The following is a 23,012-nucleotide window of genomic DNA, read 5'->3' as shown; positions in this document are numbered from 1 at the left end:
GACACCCATTATAGTAGTTCTCTAGGATACTTAAAGGGATATAAGAAAAACAGTGAAAAATGAAGCTTTTAATCCCCAAAGAAGGCCCCCTACATAGATGTTATTTTATGAAAGAGAGCAATATTAAAGATGGGGAATGATGGACAGCAATGAATGCTTGAAAGCACAGACTTCATTTAATCTTATTATGATTGCATTGGTATTAATCAATTATTTATGACAATTTGAATCTGTGGGAATCTTACTTTGTTTCTTAAATTTCACAATGCCAAGGTCTCAAAGTACCAGAGAAAATGTATTTAATTAAATAATGTTCCAAAACGGAGAGAATTTTTCTACCCACTTATTTCCCGGGCACATTCTATGACACACTTAATGCAATTTTCACCCTCTAATACCAGAATCTGAAAGTATTCTAAAGAGATTCCCCAGAAGGATCAACACAGATAACTTTTAGGAGCCAATTTTTAAAATGTATATTTAGACTATATTATAATGCAAAGCTTACTGTATGTTAAATGTTCTCCAAACTTTTATATAAATTCAGAGAGTGTGTGGCACTTGGGACTAGAGGACTGAGAACCTTTAAAGATTACAGCAGTCACCTCCAGCACTTCAAGATCTACCAATCATGAATTCTCACCAAACTCCATAAGCTTCCCTGAATATCCATCTTCCCTGAGGCTCAAAAGCATTACTATAATTTCTTATTACACTGATCCTTCTTTTCCTGATTGGCAAGCATGCATAGCAGAAAGGTAAAGAGAAGCAAGTTCTTCCTACTTTTCCTATGCCATCCTTCTCCCAAAATACCGTCAACATAATTTATTTGCCTTTGTCACTGGTTATAACAATTTGAGGTAACAAAAAATAGCTCCTCATCATGATTACATCACAAATTACTGGGTTAGGAAAGGATTAAGATACTAATAAAAACTGGATATTTGTAGCTGTAGTAGTGATGGTGGTGGTGAAAGTTGGTAGTAATAGTCCTTAATTTTTGAAGAGGACCAGTTAACATCATGGACGATGACTTGACTTGCCCATGAATTGGGTTTAAGTGAAGCAAAGATGCTCAAATTCATCAGAATGAATCTTCCTGAGTCATCTAAGGACAAACATGACAGACTGATAGCAATGAGCATATGTGTGTGTGTGTGTGTGTGTGTGTGTGTGTGTGTGTGTATTTAAGGTAAATGATAAAAGATACCAAAAAAATTTACAAAATAAAAAATAATTTAAAAAATAAAAAGATACCCAAGGCAATTCAAATGCTACTTTTTCCATAAAGTTTTCTGATGCCCTCCTAAACTAGAATTTTCTTCTGTCATGGACTATGAAATTCACTGTATCTCTTGTGAAATATTCATGTTCAATTTTCCATTATGTCATTTGTGAATTGTGCCTATTATTTTGTTAACTCTTGACAGCAAGGATTATATTTGTCTTTCCTTTCTTTCTTTCTTTTTTTTCCTTCCTCCCTTTCTTTCTTTTGTAATTCTTAAGACAATGCTTTGCTGATATTTATAAAGGGCCATATATGGGTACTCACTAGTGTTCCATGTTTGATGAATCACCAGAGCCTAAAAACTTGTCATCTAAGAACCAAACTTCTGTTGACAACTTTTTTCCACCTTGAGCTGGATCAAAGTGGTTCTTGGACAATAGACATATAAGCTTGTCAATACATGAAGCCTTTACAATTTACTAAGGCCTATTAAAGTTTGGCTTCTTGAATAGTCTTTCAAAATTCAGATGATTTCAACAATGTAAACAGAAACAACAACAAGAACAAATTAAGCTTAGCACTGAATTAAGCTAAGCCCTGAATGAAAAGATAAAGTGAACCTCTTTCTCTACTTTTCAGAGAGGACACCACATGTTAGTTTTAATCAACTTCTTTTTCTTCCGATTTAAAAAATATATTTGTTAGTGTATTGCTTACTAAGTATATGAGGGGATAGAATGAGAAATTATGGTCACAGAAAAACAAGAGATCAACAAAATTTAATTTTTTAAAAAGAATACAAAGTCACTTTCATGTAGAGTTAGATATCAGAATAGGATTTCAAAGAAAGATCTGCATGAAATAGTGTGCTGAATTGAACTAAAAAATAGTTGTAATTAAATTTAGTAACTAATTGGGACACTATGGAAGCATTACAGAAGATGATTTTTTTAAATCAGGATGTCATGGAGAGATGAAAATTAGGCATGTGACATGAAAGCATATTCCTCTTTAGTACAATTTGAACCACTATCTTTTGCCAGATTAGTTTGTATACAGCTTACCATTTCACAACCCCATTACATTCTTGAGGCAAAGTCAAGTTTACAAATCCAGACAAGTGAAGTTAAATATTGGAACAAACTAATTACTAAAAAGAGTCTCTAAAACTGTAATGAATTTCATTCCCTGAAATCTGTAGAACTGAACAACAATTTTAAATAAGTGCACAGGAAGATTACAAATCCCAAGAAGGGGAAAGGAAAGGAAAGAAAGTCAGAAAAGGAGGTGAGAAGGAAGGGAAAGAATTGGAAAATTAACAGCTGGAAACACTTTATAAAAAAACACACCCTGAAGATTATCTGTATAAAAAGGAGCAGTGGGTAGACAAACATAAAAGGGGGAGAAATGAATCATTGGGGCAATTGTAAATACAAGCATTTGTAGAGTACTTTAACATTAATAGGCAAAAATAAAGATGTGACCAGGGAGTACTATAGTAATTTACACTGGCATATTTGTATGCCCTAAAGCCTTATTTTAAAAGTTCTAAATAAACTATTTTTGAACTTATCAGAAAACTTTTAAAGCACACTAAAATTGTTCTTGCAAGTATGCAAGTACTTCCCAACATATTACAAAACAGTTTCTCTATTTAGGATTAGTATACTATCTTAACATAATTAGTAAGCATCAGAGAATATGTTTCTGTAGATACACACACACACACACACAAATTGTGTTTTTAGAATCTTCTGCACATACTTTGAATTATATGGGGTGATTAGGAGGAGAAATTAAAATGGGAAAGGGAGAGCAGAAAAGGAGTAAAACTTAGGACCTGCCTTCCTTCTAAATTATCAACAGCCAATCAAACAGGATTAGTGAAGCTGGCAAAATTCTTTTCTTCTCATCTTCTCTCCCCAACCTTCATCCTTCTTCTATCATCATCTTTTTTCTTTCTTATGTATTGGAAGAACTATATAGGAAAGCAAGGTTTTGTTCAAACATACTTTAAAATGCGATTGATAAGACAACCTTTTAGTAAAGATAGGAAATGGTCCAACTTTCTAGATTTCCAGTTGAAATTTTCTATTAAAATTGAAAAACTTGTTTATACTTTTTGATGTAGAGATCTCATTAATGGTCCTATATACTCAAGGAGGTTAAAAAACAAATACCATTGTATCCAATATACCAAAATATTCATAGCACTCTTTATGGTACTAGTAAATTTCAAACAAAGTAGATACCCATTGATTAAGGAATGCCTAAAAAAATGTAATGTAATGTAATAATAAATATGTAATAAAATATCATTGCACATTAAGGAATGACACATAAAAATTCATAGAATTATGGGAATATCTTCATGAAAACTGATGCAGAGCAAAATAAACAGAACCAAGATATAATAATTTAGATATAAGGATCATTGAAATGAGGCTGAATTCTGAGGAACTAAAAAAAAATCAATGAATGTCCTAGAGCAGTAGTATCAAACTCAAATAGAAATGAAACTGAGCCTGACATTTTTGTCCTGGATTAACAGCTAATGAAACATATGTTGCCTCTCACAGTTGAAACAAAGAAGATTCACTAGGACAGGCTTTGATATTTTGTATATTAGTTGGTGAGTTGATTTTTTTTTTTGCTTACTTGTTTTTCTTTGTCAGAAGAAAAATAGTTAAATAATTGCAAACAAAAGGCATCAGTAATGCTGAAACCTTCTGAAATTCAAATGACCATTTCCTATATATCAAGATTTCCAGCAAATTATTCCATATGCTACTTTCTAGCACAATAATTACACATATGATCAGAAAAATATACGAATTTCTCTTATTCATGATATTTTCCATAAAGTAGTTGTTCAACAAAGTTTTGACATGTTTTATTACAGTGAGATCCAATGGTCAAGCTGGGAAGGGAAGATGAAAATGATTACAGATTTTCCAATTAATAAAGCAATATTAACAGTAAAGATTCCTTAAGAGGAAATAGTTAACACCATCAGAAAGGCATCATGGGGAGTGATTTAAAACAACAACAACAACAACAACAACCTGATAATACAATAGCTTCATAAAATTAGGGCAATTCTGAATTGGTGTCAGAGGATAAAGATTTCAATCTAAGTATAGCATGTTGACTTTCTCAGCTTTGTAATATGAGAATTCTGTAAAGTACCAAAGGACAGAATTTTTTTAGCTAAATACTTTAACCTAGCAAAAATTCCATCAGAACAGAATCTAAAGAAACATTCTGGAAATAAGGGATAACATTTAGAATTAGAAATCATTTGTATAGGGGCAGCTAGGTGTCGCAGTGGGTAGAGCACCAGCCCTGAGGTCAGGAGAACTTGAGTTCAAATTTGACCTTAGACACTTAACATTGCCTAACTGTGTAACCCTGGCAAGTCACTTAATCCCAAGTGCCTCAGCAAAAACAAAGGAAAAAAAAGGAAGAAGAAAAAGAAAAAGAAATCATTTGTATAAAGGAAATGTCCAAAGGCATAGCAAGCAGTAAAAATTTTTATAAAAGAGTACTAGAATGGAGACTCAAAGCCCCTTAGGACAGGAGAATTTCACTCAAGAGGCAGGTCTGAGGGGACTGCCCTTAAAAGCAAAGAGCGTCAAAATCCTGCCACAGATACCTAACAGCTACAGAATCATGAGCAAGCCAAATAACATTTCAGTATCCTCTGTCTTAGCGTAGAAATGGTAGAGAAGTCAAGAAATTGGAGTTTTTGACCTAAGCTGCAGTCACACCTCACATACTGAAGGTTACTTAGAGTCTGTTTTTTCTTAGTCTCACCTGTAAATGGGTGTAATGATAGCACTTATCTCCCAGAATTGTTGTGAATATAAAATGAAATAATATTTACAAAGTCTTTCCTTAGCATAGTACTAGATACTTGTTATCCCAAGAGCCCCAAGCATACTAGAAGTTCTCTTAACCACTGAAATCACCAGCCTAGTAAAAAAAAAAAAAAAAAAAAAAAAAAAAAATGACCCAGATGCAAAAGACATCCATCCATGTGCACTGATGTGTATATGTATAAAAAATATAAGTAATCCCCTACAAGAGCAAGATTTAAATATTACTTTTAATTCCATCTCTGTTCTAAGTTTTAAAAGCAAAGTTGGCTATCTATTAGTTTATGCATATGATGGGTTTATTAGAAAAATTAGCATTAATTGAAATGGACATCTCACAGCAGCATTTATTTTACAAGGTCAAAAATTTGTCCTTAAAATGAGGCAAAGTTCTATAATTTAAATAATATTAATATATGGTAGGTATTCCGAAAGGAAAAATGTGTAAGATTTCATGTGTATCAAGTTATTTTTGCTTTTGTTCAGGTATCTTATAACTGAAAATCATGACTTTTTACAAAATGTCAAATATGAAACTCTATCTTCTGAACTTAAAATTCAAATAAAAAAAGTTTTCTCTTAAATAGACTATTTCCTGAAGTCATTAGCACTAAAATAGGGTTTTGATATGTATGACTTCTCAATAAAAACTCTATAGCAATTTTTAACTCTTCCCTAGTTTGATGATGAAATATTTCTCAACATGAATGGGTAAACTCATTTTTCAACTTGAAATTATACTAATTAGTAGAAACTTTCCATATATTTTATTACTTTTGCTGGTCCCTAATTCTAATTAGAGGCAATTTGTATTACTCCAGAGATAAGTCATCTTGGTATCTCTATGAACCAATCATGACCTACATGTGGGTGGTCCATGTAGGTCAAGGTTAGAGTTGACAACAATTTGGAAAAAGCTCAGCTTATATAGCCTCAGAGGTACACCCTTTAATTAGAGAACAATTTCCAAAGCGACCACTCCCTGGACTTTCCAGAACTCAGTTCTCAAAAAACTAAATCAAAAACAACCACGGCACATGAAGCTAACAGTCCGTTATATAAATTATCTCCTAGAGGAGTCTAAGAAGGAGGGCAGCCAGCATCTGGAGGAATGGAGAGGTAAGCTGCCAATCCTAGCTACCCACCCCTCAAAGGAAAGAGGAGAAAGTTCTGGCAACCAGTGGGAAAGAACTCCTCCTGGCTCTGCAGCTGTCTGTACTGATTCCATGGAAGCAAGGAAAATAGAGTGGGTAGTTCATTTGAAAATGTTCCCACACTCTTGCCTCTTTCTTTTTTCTGATGGTCCCACCATCCAGCACCGTGGCGGGAGCACTAGAACCAATTCTGTGAGAGCCAGCTGTCCGCCTCTTCTCCTCCACTCAGGGAGCTACCATAAGGCTCCCGTAAACTAGAGCCAACTCCATCCTGACTCACTACAGATGTTACTCCCTTCTCCCTCCTCTTCTGGAGCAACAGTGAGCCAAAGGCCTCTTTCCAGAGTCTATTATTGCTGTAAAAGATTTATTGGGTCCTTACAATGTGCTAGATGCTAGAAGGAAGAGGGAAACACATGCTCCCTGACCACTCTGTTGAGAAAGATGTTATGTTATTCAGGGACAGCCAGCAGTTCTGAATGCTGAAGGCTAAAAGGGGGAAAGTCTAGTTTTAAGCAACCATTTCTTTGGAATCCTTGAGTAAAAGAAGCATTTTACTGTCAGGGAGCAAGAAAAAGGGAAAACTAACTAGTAATATGAAATTTGTAAAAAATACTCTGTTGTTAGAGTTTATTTTAAAAGTGGTGTTTTTACCACAAGGTAACAGATTGCTATGTGTGCATTGTGGGAATGGAACATACATACAATAATTATTGATGTATGGACAATCAAGACAAAAAAGTAACAGTTGGTTTATGATATTTATAAGCCAAAAAATTGTTTTGTTTTTAAATATTTGTCAGCTGCCCCACCTTGCACTTCAGAGAGTTCTATTGTAACCTGTTGGTAATAGTTCCCTTCATGTTATTAGTTATTAGAGACAACACCCAATTAAGCATCTACTCTGTCCCAGGCATTGTGCTAAGTTCTGGGGTTACAAAGAAAGAAGTAATCTAGTGGGAAAAAGACAACATATAAAAAATTAAATACATACAACATACAAAAAGGATAAATTAAGGATAATTTCTGTTGTTGTTCAGTTCTCAACTTTTCCCAAGAGCCATCTAAGAGATGGGAACTGCAAATCTAACTATGCAATTCTAACAATGACTGTCACTGTAAAACAAGGCAAATGTTATAAATGTTTTAGTAATGCAACACCAAGCTCTATCATCTACTCAAAAGACAAAAAAGCTTTATGTAACAATAACTCACATTTATAAAAGACATAATGTTGACAAAGCATTTCCACTCAAAATGTCTTTAGGAAATGGGAAGAGCCTATACTACATTATATTTATATCAAGTGACTTGTCTTTGGTCACACAGTTAGTGAAGTATCAGCCTCAAATTCTGTGTATCTTGTAATAACACCAAGAATCTTTTAACTACAGAATTTTGCCCCTATCCTTTGCTTGAAGTTTACTGAAAATTTAGCTGCAAATTTAAATCAGCTTCTTCAAACTGATTAATGTATATTTCCTACTGTTGTAGGAAATTAGATATTTAGAATTTTTCCTAAGGTGAATATAATTTTATAAGATCACAAAACCATTTATTTATAATCATAAGGGAACAGGGTCCATATTTCTATTAAAACCTCCTCATTTTACAAATAAGGAACCTTATCTGTAAAAGAATAAGTAACCTACCTAAAGTTACACAGACAGTGAAAAGGTTGGGGATATGAATGCAGATTCTCTCCAAAGCCTATCCTCTTCCAAATGTATCATATTTCTCAGCAAATACCTTGCAATATGTATATTTTGAAGTCTGTTTAAATGCATGCAAAATAATCTACTGCAATTTGATTCTATTCATTGCCATGTTTTTTTGTGTTCCACAAAAAACAGCAAACTTCTTGGATTTGGGTAACAACTTTTTGACTTATTTTATTTTTGCAATAGTGATCTTTGGGGAAATAAAGTTGGGACATAGATTGTAGAAAAAATTTACAATTCTGTAGTCTTAAAGCTCTCAGATTAAATAGTTTTCCATAAACTAAATTACTCACTCCACACTTACTACAATTTTGTAGCTCTTTCATCTGATCGCCTCCAAAATTCCTTAGGTTTTTTCGTCCCCATTTCTTTCTCTCTGGAGCTAAACTCTGGATAATGTATATGACCCCATAGTTGTGGTGAAAATAAGCGTGTACATTTGAGCTTCTTTTAAGGGTAAATTGTCTCTTTAAAAAGAAAGTTAGCAAAAGTTATATGTCATCATAGAGGAGAAGACATAAGATACAAGGCAATGAATACTTTGCCTGATTTTGAACTAACACAAATTCCTCTAGATGCCTGAATTTCTTAGTCAGAAAAATGAAAATACTAGTAAACACTGGATTCTACAATAAGCCATATATATATATATATATATTCACTCTAAGTACTAGAGAATAAACTAAGCATGTAATCAAAAATGGAGAATATTTCAGCAACTTAAAATTTCCACAAAGCTCTGGGCCTTCCGGTAGAGTAGGCCTTTTCTAACAGTGGCAATAAGGGACATTTTTATGAGGCAATGTGGTAGCTATTATTCATTGAATCATAGAATAGAATGAGTTGGAAGAGATCTTGGAATCTATTCCACTGAACTTTCCACCAAAGGTTCAATCCACCACTCAGGAATAAACCCCCTCAGAGCACAAAACTAAAAGGCCATAAAAAATATGTTCAAATATATTATATGGATATGCACTCTTCACATTTGGTGGATGTCCCAAGACCTCCCAAATTACCATCCTCAGCCCTATTAACTAGACATATGTTTAGGACAGAAATGAAGGAGACCACATCTATTGTAGCAAGTGCTACTCTATTCTTGCTGAATATACTTTATATTCTAACCTTCTATTCAGTGATCTCTAAGTACTTATTTTATCTCAGTATTGAACCTAAGCTCACAAGGGTACTGGCCTAAGTCAGATCTGTCACTAAAAAATGTTACCCACAAATAGGAGTCCATAATAATCTCAGTAGTTGACCTTCATCCTCAACAATTTTCCAACTGGCTCAATCATTTCAGTGCTTCCTGTTTTTTTCTTCAGACAGTCATAAATGGGCAGAATTACAGAAAACCAGGGGCAAAATATATTTGTGGTATCTATTTGTCATGAAATTATTCATTTTTCTAAGTATACATGATCCTAAGAGCATGTCATAGGACTAACCTAAATTAGTACTTGTGGGAAGCTAGGTAACACTGTAGATAGAGTTCAGGAAGGCTCTCATTTCTGAGTTCAAATCTGGCCTCACTTTTTGTAATGGCAAGTAACTGGAAACTGAATGGATGCCCATCAACTGGAGAATGGCTTAATAAATTATGGTATATGAATGCTATGGAATATTATTGTTCTGTAAGAAAAATCAGGATGATTTCAGAGAGGCCTGGAGAGACTTATATGAACTGATGCTGAGTGAAATGAGCAGAACCAGGAGATCATTATACACAGCAACAACAATATTATATGATGATCAATGCTGATGGACGTGGCTCTCTTCAACAATGAGATGATTCAAACCAGTTCCAATTGTTCAGCGATGAAGAGAGCCATCTACACCCAGAGAAAGGACTGTAGAAACTGAATGTGGTTCACACTCCTCTTGTTGTTTTCTTCCATTGTGTTTTGCTTCACTTTTTCTCTAGTGTGGCACATAATTATAAAACATATATATACATATATTGGATTTAACATATATTTCTACCATGTTTAACATATATTGGAGTAGTTGCCATCTAGGGGAGGGCATAAGGGAAGGGGGGGAATTGGAACATAGGGTTTTGCAAGGGCTAATGTTGAAGAATTGTCTATGCATATGTTTTGAAAAATAAAAAGCTTTAATTAAAAAAAAAAGAAATACCTCAGGATTAAGAGAACAAAATGCTTGTTGTAGGCATTGTAGAGAGAGTTTAGTGCAATTTTTTTTTTGTTCAAGGAACTTATAATTAATTCAAACAGAGACTTTAGGATATTAATTACTTAGCATTCTTTTTTTTAATGCCAAAGGAATGTTTGATATAGCACAGACAAAAACATCTATGTTAATTACTTTAAAATATTCATATATTCTATGTCTAGCCTTAGAGTTTTAAATTACCTTGAAAGCAGTTTCAGATAGGGAAAGGAAATTGGTAAAATGACATGATATTTTGCTTAGGAATTGCTTTGAATTTCTTTTGATGCTTTGAATGATTTCTGTAAGTATTGCTTTTCATTATTTCTCATTAGAGTCTATTTTTTCATGCCACAATAAAGTCAGTATTAGAGATTTTAAAAAAAATCTGTCCTCAGATACTTCTTAGCTATGTGACCATGTATGTGTAAGTCACTTAATCTGTTTGCCTCAGTTTCTTTATCTGCAAAATGAGCTGCAGAAGAAAATGACAAACCACTCTAGTAACTTTGTCAAGAAAACCTTAAATGGAATCATGAAGTTGGACACGAGTGAAATCACTAAATGACAAATTTAGTATTGATGGTTTAGTTGAGTCAACTAAAAAGATTATTAAATTCAAATCTGCCCATTGTCTAAATAGAAATCTGCAATACGAACACTTCTAAATTGATATTATTCAACTTTGGTCAAATGACATAAGTAGTAAAAATCTAAGTCTCGTTGTTCTATTGTCTTAAGTTAGAAAAAACACATAGAACAAAATTCTATAGAATTTTGACACTCCATTGAATACAGACTATTTTAGAGAGCATGATGATTTAGCAAGAAGCAGCAAAACATAATTCATGGAGAAAAGGACTTGGAGTTGAGAAGACTCAAGTCCAGTTCAATTCCAGTTTCTGATACATACCAGCTGTATGAGCATGGAAAAGTCAGCTGATCTCTCTGTGACTCAGTCTCCTTACCTGTAAAATGATGGAGTGGAAATTGCAGGACCTCTAACTTTAGTCCTAAATCTTTGACCCTATGAGTTCAACTCTGAATACCCCACGATCATTCTCAAATTATAAAGCTACAGAAGAGTCACTGATGTACATCAGGTGATGGGAGTATCTACACTAGGACTTCCTATACCACCAAGAGAACTTTAAGATACCTCAAGTGATAATTAGAAACATTCTTGTTTTTCAATCCTAAGCTAAAATCTAGACCAAAACAACAACACAACAAATAAACAGAAATTCAGTGTTATTATACTTACAAACTTTTTTTTTACCACTACACACAACTCAAAAAGTTGATTACATACTACTTAGATCTTTACTGTCATAGAATCTTCCTAGAGCTCCAACATAAATGGAACTAATCAATTAAGTGAAAAATAAATATATTATTTATAATTCACTTTAATTTAGCAAATCAAATCACAAAGTATACCAATATTAATGTCACTCTTGTAGTTCTAAAAAATCTAAGCAGTTTGCCTTCTCAGGTGTGGATCAGAGAAAACTTTCTTGGCATTCCCAGTGACTTGTCTTATGCAGTTAGTGTTATTGTCAAACACCACCCTTCTTTCCCTAGAAAATCAGTTGGCCACTGCTGCAGCCACAAATCCATCAGTATGGTAGCCAAGAAAAATCTGTTTGCTTTTCGATTTTGAAATTTAAGCTCCAGACCAAAGTCATAAACGGTAGCGATTCTCATTCCTTGACTACTATAACATTCCAGAATGTTTCTAATTATCTAACTTAAAATTCTCTCAAAAATCTCCTACAGAATATTAGTTTAACTCATCAGTTTTAAAATAAGTACTACAAAAATCATGCTATTTATTATCAAGGATAACCCAATTTGTGCTGTTTTAGTTACTAAAGGACTAAAAGGACAGTAATAGAAGGTTTGCTTGTTTGTTTTAAAGGCGTTTCCCATGTTGAAGACAATGTTACATTGAGGATCTATTGTTCAAACTACATAGGACTTTTAAGAGGTGGTAAGGCATGCAAGATGATATAATTATCAAATTTCAGAATCAAAAAGTCACTGATACTTTGGAAAACTCACTTATACTGACTGGCCCTCAGTTTACTCATCTGTAAAATGAAGGGTACGAACTAGATGGGTTCTGAGAGTCCCTTCTATCACTAGATCTATGATTTCCATTGACTCCTATACAGGAGAACTAGGAAGTCTTATGGTAGAATCACAATATGAGAGCTCTTTAACATTATCCTTCCATGCACTTCATCCTTATGAACCACACACCTAAAAAGGTTTAAAATTCTGGGAACAGGGAGGGCAGCCAAGCAATCTTTCCACTTAGGCAAAGGCTGGGATTCTCCCCAAAGTCTTCCAGTAACCCTTGGCTGGCTATCCCTTGCTGGATTGTGAACTCACTGGCTCCATTACTGTGGGAAGGGTGGGAATTGGCTTTTCTTATATATTTGCTTCTGGTCTGTATTTATAATCAAGGATAAGAATCATTTCAGGAAATAACACTCTTGACATATTTCAAGAAATAACAGTAACACAATTACATGTGACACATTTAACTGAGTCAATAATTCTTATTTTTATCTTGCCGGCAAAATAAAACTAAAGCATTACAATTTACTTACTTCTGATGAGATCTCCATCTGAATGATTTCCCCAGATGGATTGGTCTTGATTCTCTCCATGCATAAATAGACTATTGGTGGGTGGTGTGATAGCTCTCTCTGTATTGTCTTGGTCACATTTTTCTAAATAGAAAAAAAAAATTAAGTTTACTGTTTGCCACCAAATTTTCTTGTTTAGGTTTCATTTAATACATTTGTATTACCAGAGATTGTCACATTATAGGAATATAATAAATGCTTTTAATAGATAATGTTCCTTTTACTTTAATGATCATCACTTTAGGTATAAAAAGGACCATAAGTAATTTACTCCAACTTCTTTAATTTTACAGATGAGGAAACTGAGATTCAAAAACATTATTTTTTTTCCCCCAATGTCACATAGGTAGTAAAACATTAGAGTCAAGTCGAAACCAGATCTTCTAACTCTAAAGTTAGTGCTTTTTCCGTCTCACCATAAAATGATGAGAATATATTCAATTTATAAGTTTTCTAGATGCTTAAAGATCTTATAATAGGGAGCAGTTAGGTGGTGGAGTAGATAGAGCAGTAACCCCTGGAGTCCAGGGGACTTGACCCCTGACACTTAACACTTATTACCTGTGTGACCCAGGACAAGTCACAATCTCAATTGCAAAGCAAAACAAAACAAAACAAAAATGATCTTATGAGAGGCAGCATGGCACAATCCCCTTTCTGACACACAATATTCATAAAAACCTTTAAGTAGTTAAATCTGTAAATTGAAGAAAAGGTGCCAACCTATACTAATAAAGGGAGTTTCCTTTCTCAGTAAAATCCCAGTTCTAATCCTGGTTCCTATATTTAAAAGTCTGACTGCTTTTGGGAGGAGGAAAAGATCATCTTTTCTAAGTATTGCCTCCAAGTAGCATTAGGGGCTATAATCTATAAAATTCTTTTTAAAAAATTCTGTATTTTGCATAGTGTTCTAATGTATCTGTTTAAACACTACTTAGATATTAACTTTGAACAGTGATTCCAGATTTGTTAAGGTAAATCATAATGTTTCAAATAAAACAAAATCAACTGAATTAATTGGAATACTTAAGTTTTCTGCCCATGTGAATGTGTATCTCGTGAGCAAATCACTTACACCATGGTAATTTCAGAAAGAATATGGAGTTCTGCCAAAAATCTGTTTTGTATTTCTTATGATTCAACACATGACAATGAAAGATACCACATGGAACTAAAAGGACCTTCAATTTTATTATTGCCATGCAAAAACCATGAAATAATTTTAAATAATAATAAATAAAAATTTGATGAATGCTTATTAACCCTTTTCAGCTTTATAAAACATTAATCAACATTATTACAAACAAAATATAGAATGATTTTTATAATCTCATGGGAATTTATCTTTTTTTAGTGATAGTTTTATTATGTTAGAAGCTATTTCAACAAATAACCAAAGGAAAAATTATTACTATTGTATGTAAATTTTACATTTCGTTAAATTGTTTAATTTAATTTAACAATTGTTTGTTCAAATTTAACCAACAATTGGAAAATCTGTGAGTTCATAAATATTTGTTTATATTTCTTCAAGACTCTGTGCTTAGCATCTCTGAAAAGGAAAAGGGAAGGATGAAGACAAAGGGAAGAGGAAAAAAGGAAATTAAATTTAAGAAGGATAAGTGTAAAGTCTTACATCTGGACAAAAAAATCAACTGTACAAGTATAGTTTTGGGAAAACATGATTAGACAACAGGCCTTGGGAAGAAGGTCTGTAGGTTTTAATGGACTTCAAAATCAAGGGAGTCAACAGTATCACATAACAGTTTTTAAAAAACTAATTAATCTTAGACTACAGTAATAGAATTGCGATGTCAAAAATAATAACTGATAGTCCCACTGTATTCTTAGCTGATCAGATCACAGTGGGAGTTGTGTGTGCTAAAATCTGAGTGCCACATTTTGAAGATCTGTGACAAAATTAAATGAACCATAGAGAGGATATAACCAGGTTGGTGAGAAGGTCTTATTCTAATGGATTCTAGTTGTTCGGTCTAGGGAAGACAAGACTTAGAAGAAACAAGATGGCTGTCTCCAAGCATTTGGAGGGTCATCATGTAATAATAATAGTCAATAGTAGTAACAATAACTATGTATATAGTGTTACAAAATGCTTTTAAAATATTATCTCATTTTATTATCATGATAACCCTGGGAGGTAGATATTGTTACTCCTACTTTACAGATGAGGAAACGGAGGCAGAGAAAGGATATAACTATCTTGCTAGAATCATAGAGGTAGTAAGTTCTTTCAAGATAGAATTCAAATGTAGGCTTTCCTAACTCCAAGTCCTATGCCTTATTCATGAGCTACTTGTCTGTTCTGCTTGGTTCTATAGAGCAGAACCAAGAACAATGGGAAGAAATTGACATTGATTGGATTTACATTAAAACTTCCTGACAAATTCTGCTGCACCAAAAAATAAGCTGCTGCAAGTAGTGAATTCTCTATCTCTTTTTTAAAGGTTTTCAACAAAGGTTTTCATTAAGTTCATTAAACCTAAGTTAAATCAACATCTCTGACTCTTTGATGTTATAGTCCACTAAAGGCTACAATCTTCAGGTGACTCATTATTTAACCATGTCTCCCCAATCTTGTACTTGTAGAGTTGATTTACTGAACTAAAATGTTTAAGGTCTTCATTTAGGCTGGAGCACCACTTGTTGAGAGGAGTTTCTAGAGACACAAGTATAGGACAGACTAAGTGTCTTCTGTACCTTCCTGTTCTGAGAGTTTATGTTGGTGCAAGCTGTATCACAGAAGTACAGAAGGGCAGTTTCATATTTCTTTTATATGCTAATAGATGGCTTAGTAATTGAATGCCAAGTCTGAAGTCAGGAAGATTCATCTTCCTGAATTAAAATTCAATCTTAGCCACTCATTAGCTGTGTGACCCTGGGCAAGTCACTTAATCTTGTTTGCCTCAATTTCCTACTCTGTAAAAATGAGTTGGAGAAGGAAACAGCAAATCACTCTAGTATCTTTGCCAAGGAAACCCCAAATGTTGTCACAAAGAGTCAGACACAACTGAAAAACAATGCAACAGCAATAAACACCAAAAAAAATCATATTTCATAGTTTTTGAAGGACTTACATGCATCACTTTATTTGATTGCCCAACCCTCTAAGGGAGTTAGGAAGGGCAGGCATTTTTATCCCCATTTTACACAAATGGAATCTAAACCTCAGGGATGTCAAGTTATTAACCCCAAGATTCTAGGATTTCTATCTGTCAGAAGCCAAGAAGCCACTTGTCCCAAGCCCCTGCATACTGTTTTTGTTTTGTTTTTCCATTAAAACAGTGTACTTCCTCCCCATGTACAGTGTTTAGATACAGGGTAGGAACTGATTAAATACCATGATTTCAATTTCCCTAACTCTTCACTTCTATGAACTGGATAATCTCTGTCGATTAACTGTTCCACGATTTGCTAATATCTATCATTTTATATGATACATATCTCCTTCAATATTAATTTCCATAAAACACTTATGAGGTATAGAGCACTATTTTAAACACCACAGTGGAGGTAATAGACTCAATTGCAATCATTGAGAATCTTATGAAGCTTAATTTTATAGAAGTGAACATAATTGACACAATTGTAATCAATAAGATATACAGCCATAGAATCAGACAGTCTAGTGGCACATTTCAGTCAACCAATCAGATTCTGAATATTAAGACAGCTATAAAACCAGCTCTATTTCCAGATTTTCACTACTTACATAAGCACATATATTAAAAGTGGCAATTTGGAATTGATAAATATTTTGGCTGGGCTAGATCTACAGCATACACTGAGACATATTCTAAAATAGCATTTCTATCTTCAAAACTCAATGTCCCAATAGTCTTATTATGGCACTGCACTAAGACTTTAGGGACAACCTGTATATCATGGTTCTGAAAGATTTACTCCCCAGACAGGTGATCCATATGGAAATATGCCATCAGACATTTTATGCTTTTCTAGTATTTTTATATATGCCTCTAGTTTCTTTATTATTCAGTATTGCAATTTTCCCCTTAAGGAGAATGTCAATATCAATGAAACAGATGTGATAGACTTCCTAAGCCCTTCTCCTCATATAATGTAATTGGAACATAATGCTATACAATTATTTTTTTTTAAATTGAGAGCACACTGAATGTTGAAATAGAGCACATACTACTCATCACCAAGTGTCACAGTATTCTGAATAATCATAGAATATTATCTAATCATCTAATTAATATAAAGGTATGTTTTTTCTGCCAACATGTCAAAGTTAGCTTAAGAGAAGAGGAAAAGGAACACACATATATATAATTCTATTAACAGACAAGTTGAAAGAAACAGTGTGATATAAAAGTTAAAACACTGACAGAAAATCTGAATTCCAGTTTGGGTACCTGGGTGACATGGTAGACAGACTCCTGGGTCTGGAGCCAGCCAGACCTGAGTTGAAATCCAACCTTACTTTAGTTGAGTGACCTGAGGCAAGTAAAAATCCCAGTTTCCTCAGCAACAACAAAAAAAGGGGGAGGAAGATAATAGTAGCACCTACCTCCTAGGGTTGTTGTAAAGATCAACAGGCCTGGCACAGTGCCTGGCACAGAGTAAGCTTATATACATGGTAGCTACTAATATTATTGTTGTTGTTGTTATGATTAGTCCTAATTTTACCAAAAAATAACTCTATAAACATGATCAAGTCACTTAATCTTTCTTAATTTTAATTTCCTCACCTGTGAGATGAGGATAATAAGCCCTGTCCACCTCATAATTCCAGAATAATATCTGTGAAAGCATCCTATAAAGGATGCTACATAAATGTGAGGAGTTAATTTATAGGGAAAAAAACTACAAACATTTTTAAAGTAATATTGAACGGGTACAGAGTTATACTGTCAATTTTGAAAAACTATCTGCAAAGCATTTTATCATTTATTCCTTTGTCATACTCCCAACTCTTACACTGAGAATACTACCAATCAATCCTTCCCATTATACTTAAGTTTTTTTCCCAGGGCATCACTCCTCCAAAGACTGCATTCTCTTGCCTTCCCTATTTCAACTCTGCTGAATTAGCTCAATTCTAAATACTACAGTACAGTCCCTTGCCCCTATGCTATTAACCCTTACACTTTACCAATTCACAAACTCATATTAGTTCCAACCTTTGCCAATTTGCCTCCTATTTACATGCTGGTAAATGAAGTTGGAGGATATCACAAACGCTGCTTATTGGGTCCACTACAATTGCATATAACATAATTTTAACTGGGCCCTCACTGCAGCAAGGCAATCTTTTTAATCTCCCTAATCAGTTTAGTCTCCACTCACCAGGTGGCTAATCAAAATTTTAGTCCCTTCACCAGCCTCCCCTTCCCATTTTTTTTAATACTCACTAAAATAATTTAAGTCATTCAATGAAAGTTCCCTCTTCTCTCCATGCCATCTCATATTGCTCAGATGCTTTTCCTCACTATTTCCTCCTTCACCATTGTCTCATGTGAAAAAGCAGACTTTCTTGTCATATGGTAATCCCCTCTACGTGTACAAATGTCTCCTTCTATTTCACCTTTTCTAGCAGATTCCCCCTTCTCAGGACCCTATTCTCTTACTAAGTTTCAGTCTCTCATCTACTGGTTGTTTCTGTGCTGTGGAAAAACATATCCTAAACTTTTTCCATTTTTAAACCCTCACTTGATCAATTATCTCCACTATGTATAGTCTCTCATTGATGAGGTTCTGTGCAGGGCAAAGAATTGTGGGAACCCCCTCTGGTCGGCCCGCAGGTCCTTCGTAAAAGAATTTGCAAACCCTAAAAGTTAGACTGGCAAAAGAAGTTTATTGTTGGAACTGAGAAGCCCCACTTTGCTAGGAAGGCTGACTTCCTCAGAGGCAAGGTAAAGTTCTTAGCAGAGAAATCTGACAAAAAATGTAAAGAGAGATGTGGTCCTGCTAGGGAAACAGGTGAGAGAGATAAAGAGGGGTTAACACTGAAAAGAGAATGTCTTCTCAGGGGCAGAGGGTCCTCAAAGGCAGCTATGCCAAGGAGAGAGAGGTTACTTGGCATGATTTCTGCTATTGGCCCTCTGCAAAGAATGAGCCCCAATTTGCCCCTTTTTATAATTTGAAACTTTAGCTAGGGGTGGAGTGCAGTTTGAGTTAAAATCAGACTGAAATCTTAGCGAATTGAATAGAAATTTTCCATTTGAATGAGTGTTCCTGGATTAATCAGGTGAGAGCTTCTCCCAGGGTTCAAGAAGTTTCTCAAGCTTTCCCCCCAAAGTCAGAGAGAGAGAGAGAGTTTCAGTGTTCCCCACATCATTATCTCTTCTTCCTTTTGCGCTATTGCCTAGAGAAAGCCATTTACAAATGGTGCCTTTATCCCCTCTACTTTTATTCTCTCTAAAGCCCTATAGCTTCCAGATTCATCACTCAAATAAAATTGTTCTCTCCAAAGTTACCAAAGATCTCTTAATAGCAAATCTAATGATCCTTTCTCATTATATCTTCCTTCTTTCCCATAAACCTTGCTCCAAACTAGTTGTCCTCCCTTTCCTTCACACAATGAATTTTTATTCCTCACCCCCCCCCCCCCCCACACACACACACACACTTCCCTTCAGCCCTTTACAAAGGCATTCCCCAAAGCCTGAAGAACATTTTGAACTCTTCAAGTTGCTCAAACACTATCTCCTGCATAAAAACCTTTCCTTCTTTTTCCCCCTCCTACATCAATCAATACTGTATAGCCTAACTAACTTATATTTAGCTATCTTGTATGTTACTACCTACTTTAGTATTTATTCTATATGTCTTTGCCTGATACAATGTAAATGAGCCAGTAATCTCCTCCAACCTTCTTGAAAATAGGGATTAATTTTTTTTGTATTTGTATCCCCTGAACTTCCACACATAAAAGGTACTTAATAAATTCCTGCTGATTGAGTCAAATCATGGTAAGAGGGGGTGAGAAGAAAGGAATGAAGATTGGACATTATCAGTTTTTAAATGAGTATCAAATTAGTATATGATACAAGATAAAAAGTTGGCAAGTGAAAGAAAATAGATAAGCAAATATATGAGACAGATAAGCAAAATGTTTATGCAATATTCATAATGATGACATCATCAATCCATATAGGAATCAAAGCAAAGGATGCTGTAACAAAAATCATTATTTTATGTGTTTCAATTGCTATTTTTAAATGCTATTTACAAAAAGCCCCACTTTTTGGGATAAGAATTCACTATTTGACAAAAAATGCTGGGAAAATTGGAAACTAATAGGGCAGAAAGTAGCATAGATCCACACCTAACACCATATACCAAAATAAAATTGAAATGGCTTCTAGACATAAAGAATGATACTATAAACAAATTAGAAAAACATAATATAGTTTACCTCTGAAGTTTGTGGAGGAAGAAGGAATGTGTGACCAAAGAAGAACTAAAGGTCATTATTGATCATAAAATAGATAATTTTGATTACATTAAGTTAAAAAGTTTTTGTACAAACAAAACTAATGCAGACAAGATCAGAAGGGAAGCAATAAACTGGGAAAACATTTTTACAGCCAAAGGATCTGATGAAGGCCTCATTCTAAAATATACAGAGAATTGACTCAAATTCATAATAGTTCATGTCATTCTCCAATTGACAAATGGTCAAAGCAGATAAACAATCAATTTTCAGATGAAGAAATTGAAACTATTTGTAGCCACATGAAAAGGTGCTCCAAATCACTATTGATCACAGAAATGCAAATCAAGACCACTCTGAGTTATCACTACACACCTGTCAGATTGGCTAAGATGACAGGAAAAGATAATGCAGTTGGAGGGGATGTGGGAAAACAAAGACACTAATGCATTGCTGGTGGAGTTGTGAATGGATCCAACCATTCTGGGGAGCAGTTTGGAACTGTGCTCAAAAAGGTATCAAACTGTGCATATCCTTTGATCTAGCAGTGTTTCTACTGGGCTTATATCCCAAAGAGATCTTAAAAGAGGGAGAGAGAGACCCACATGTGCAAAAATATTTGTGGCAGCCCTGTTTGTGGTGGCAATGAACTGGAAACTGAGTGAATGCCCATCAATTGGAAAATGGCTAAATAAGTTTTAGTATATGAATGCTATGGAATATTATTGTTCTATAAGAAACGACCAACAGGATGATTTCAGAGAGGCTTGGAGAGACTGACATGAACTGATACAAACTGAAATAAACAGAACCACAAGATCATTATACATGCCAACAACAAGACTATATGATGATCAATTCTGATGCACATGGCTCTCTTCAACATTGAGATGCTCTGGACCCGTTCCACTTTTGCAATGATGAAGAGAACCATCTACACCCAGAGAGAGCACCATAGGAACAGAGGATGGAACACAGCATAGCATTCTCACTCTCTCATATTATTTGCTTGCATTTTGCTTCTTTTTTCTAAGTTTTTCTTTTTCTTCCTTCTTGATCTGATTTTTCTTGTGCAACCAGATGGCTGTATAAATATGTATACACATATTGGATCTGGCATGTATTTCCGCATATTTGGCATGTATTGGACTGCCTGCTAGGTGGGGGAGACGATAGGGGGAAGAAAGGGAAAATTTGAAGCAGGGGATCATGCAAGGGTCAATGTTGGAAAAATTACCCATGCATATGCTTTGTGAATAAAAAGCTTTAATAAAAATAAAAAATAAAAATAAATCAAAATGCTGTTTAAAAAGTGGAACATTTGCATTTAGTTCTTTTTGTCTTGTTTTATTAACTCTACATTGTTTCAAACTAGTTGTCTCATCCTTCTTTGAATTCTTAAAATTATTTATTTTTGCCTCTAGACGCTTATTGGCTAGGTGACACTAAGACAAGTAGCCTGACTTCACAGAGGTCTAGGTGACTCTCTAAGACTATATAAGTGCAGAGGAAAGTGGCTACTTGTTTAACAATTTCCTTATCTAACACAGGATAGTTTACCTCTCAGACCTGTGTAAGGGGAAGGTCTTTATGACCAAAGCAGAACTAGAGATCATTACTGATCACAAAATAGAAAATTTCGATTATACCAAACTGAAAAGTTTTTGTACAAACAAAACTAATGCAGACAAGATTAGAAGGGAAGCAATAAACTGGAAAAATATTTTTACAGTCAAAGGTTCTGATAAAGGCCTCATTTCCAAAATATATAGAGAATTAACTCTAATTTATAAAAAATCAAGCCATTCTCCAATTGAAAAATGGTCAAAGGATATGAACAGACAATTCTCAGATGAAGAAATTGAAACTATTTCTAGTCATATGAAAAGATGCTCCAAGTCATTATTAATCAGAGAAATGCAAATTAAGACAACTCTAAGATACCACTACACACCTGTCATATTGGATAAGATGACAGGAAAAAATAATGATGATTGTTGGAGGGGATGCGGGAAAACTGGGACATTGATGCATTGTTGGTGGAGTTGTGAATGAATCCAACCATTTTGGAGAGTAGTTTGGAACTATGCTCAAAAAGTTATCAAACTGTGCATACCCTTTGATCCAGCAGTGTTACTACTGGGATTATATCCCAAAGAGATTATAAAGAAGGGAAAGGGACCTGTATGTGCACGAATGTTTGTGGCAGCCCTTTTTGTAGTGGCTAAAAACTGGAAACTGAATGGATGTCCATCAGTTGGAGAATGGCTGAATAAATTGTGGTATATGAATATTATGGAATATTACTGTTCTGTAAGAAATGACCAACAGGATGATTTCAGAAAGGCCTGGAGAGACTTAACACGAACTGATGCTGAGTGAAATGAGCAGGACCAGGAGATCATTATATACTTCAACAACAATACTATATGATGACCAGTTCTGATGGACCAGGCCATCCTCAGCAACGAGATCAACCAAATCATTTCCAATGGAGCAGTAATGAACTGAACTAGCTATGCCCAGAAAAAGAACTCTGGGAGATAACTAAAAACCATTACATTGAATTCCCAATCCCTATATTTATGCACACCTGCATTTTTGATTTCCTTCACAAGCTAATTGTACAATATTTCAGAGTCTGATTCTTTTTGTACAGCAAAATAACGGTTTGGTCATGTATACTTATTGTGTATCTAATTTATATTTTAATATATTTAACATCTACTGGTCATTCTGCCATCTGGGGGAGGGGGTGGGGGGTAAGAGGTGAAAAATT

The 23,012-nt window shown here is 34.5% G+C and overlaps 1 protein-coding gene across 3 annotated transcripts in view; it reads right to left on the bottom strand.

The window, feature by feature from the left end:
- Positions 1-23,012, bottom strand: part of MDFIC (MyoD family inhibitor domain containing) — a 112,805-nt gene that overhangs the window by 74,095 nt on the left and 15,698 nt on the right. For all 3 annotated transcript variants that reach the window (XM_031938847.1, XM_012550979.3, XM_031938848.1), the window contains exon 3: positions 12,775-12,897. In XM_031938847.1, coding sequence (XP_031794707.1) covers positions 12,775-12,897 — 123 coding nt within the window. The remainder of the gene's footprint in view (positions 1-12,774; positions 12,898-23,012) is intronic.

Source organism: Sarcophilus harrisii, chromosome 5 (assembly GCF_902635505.1).
Source record: "Sarcophilus harrisii chromosome 5, mSarHar1.11, whole genome shotgun sequence".
NCBI classification, from domain to species: domain Eukaryota; kingdom Metazoa; phylum Chordata; class Mammalia; order Dasyuromorphia; family Dasyuridae; genus Sarcophilus; species Sarcophilus harrisii.
This window is presented reverse-complemented; position numbering and strand designations above follow the sequence as displayed.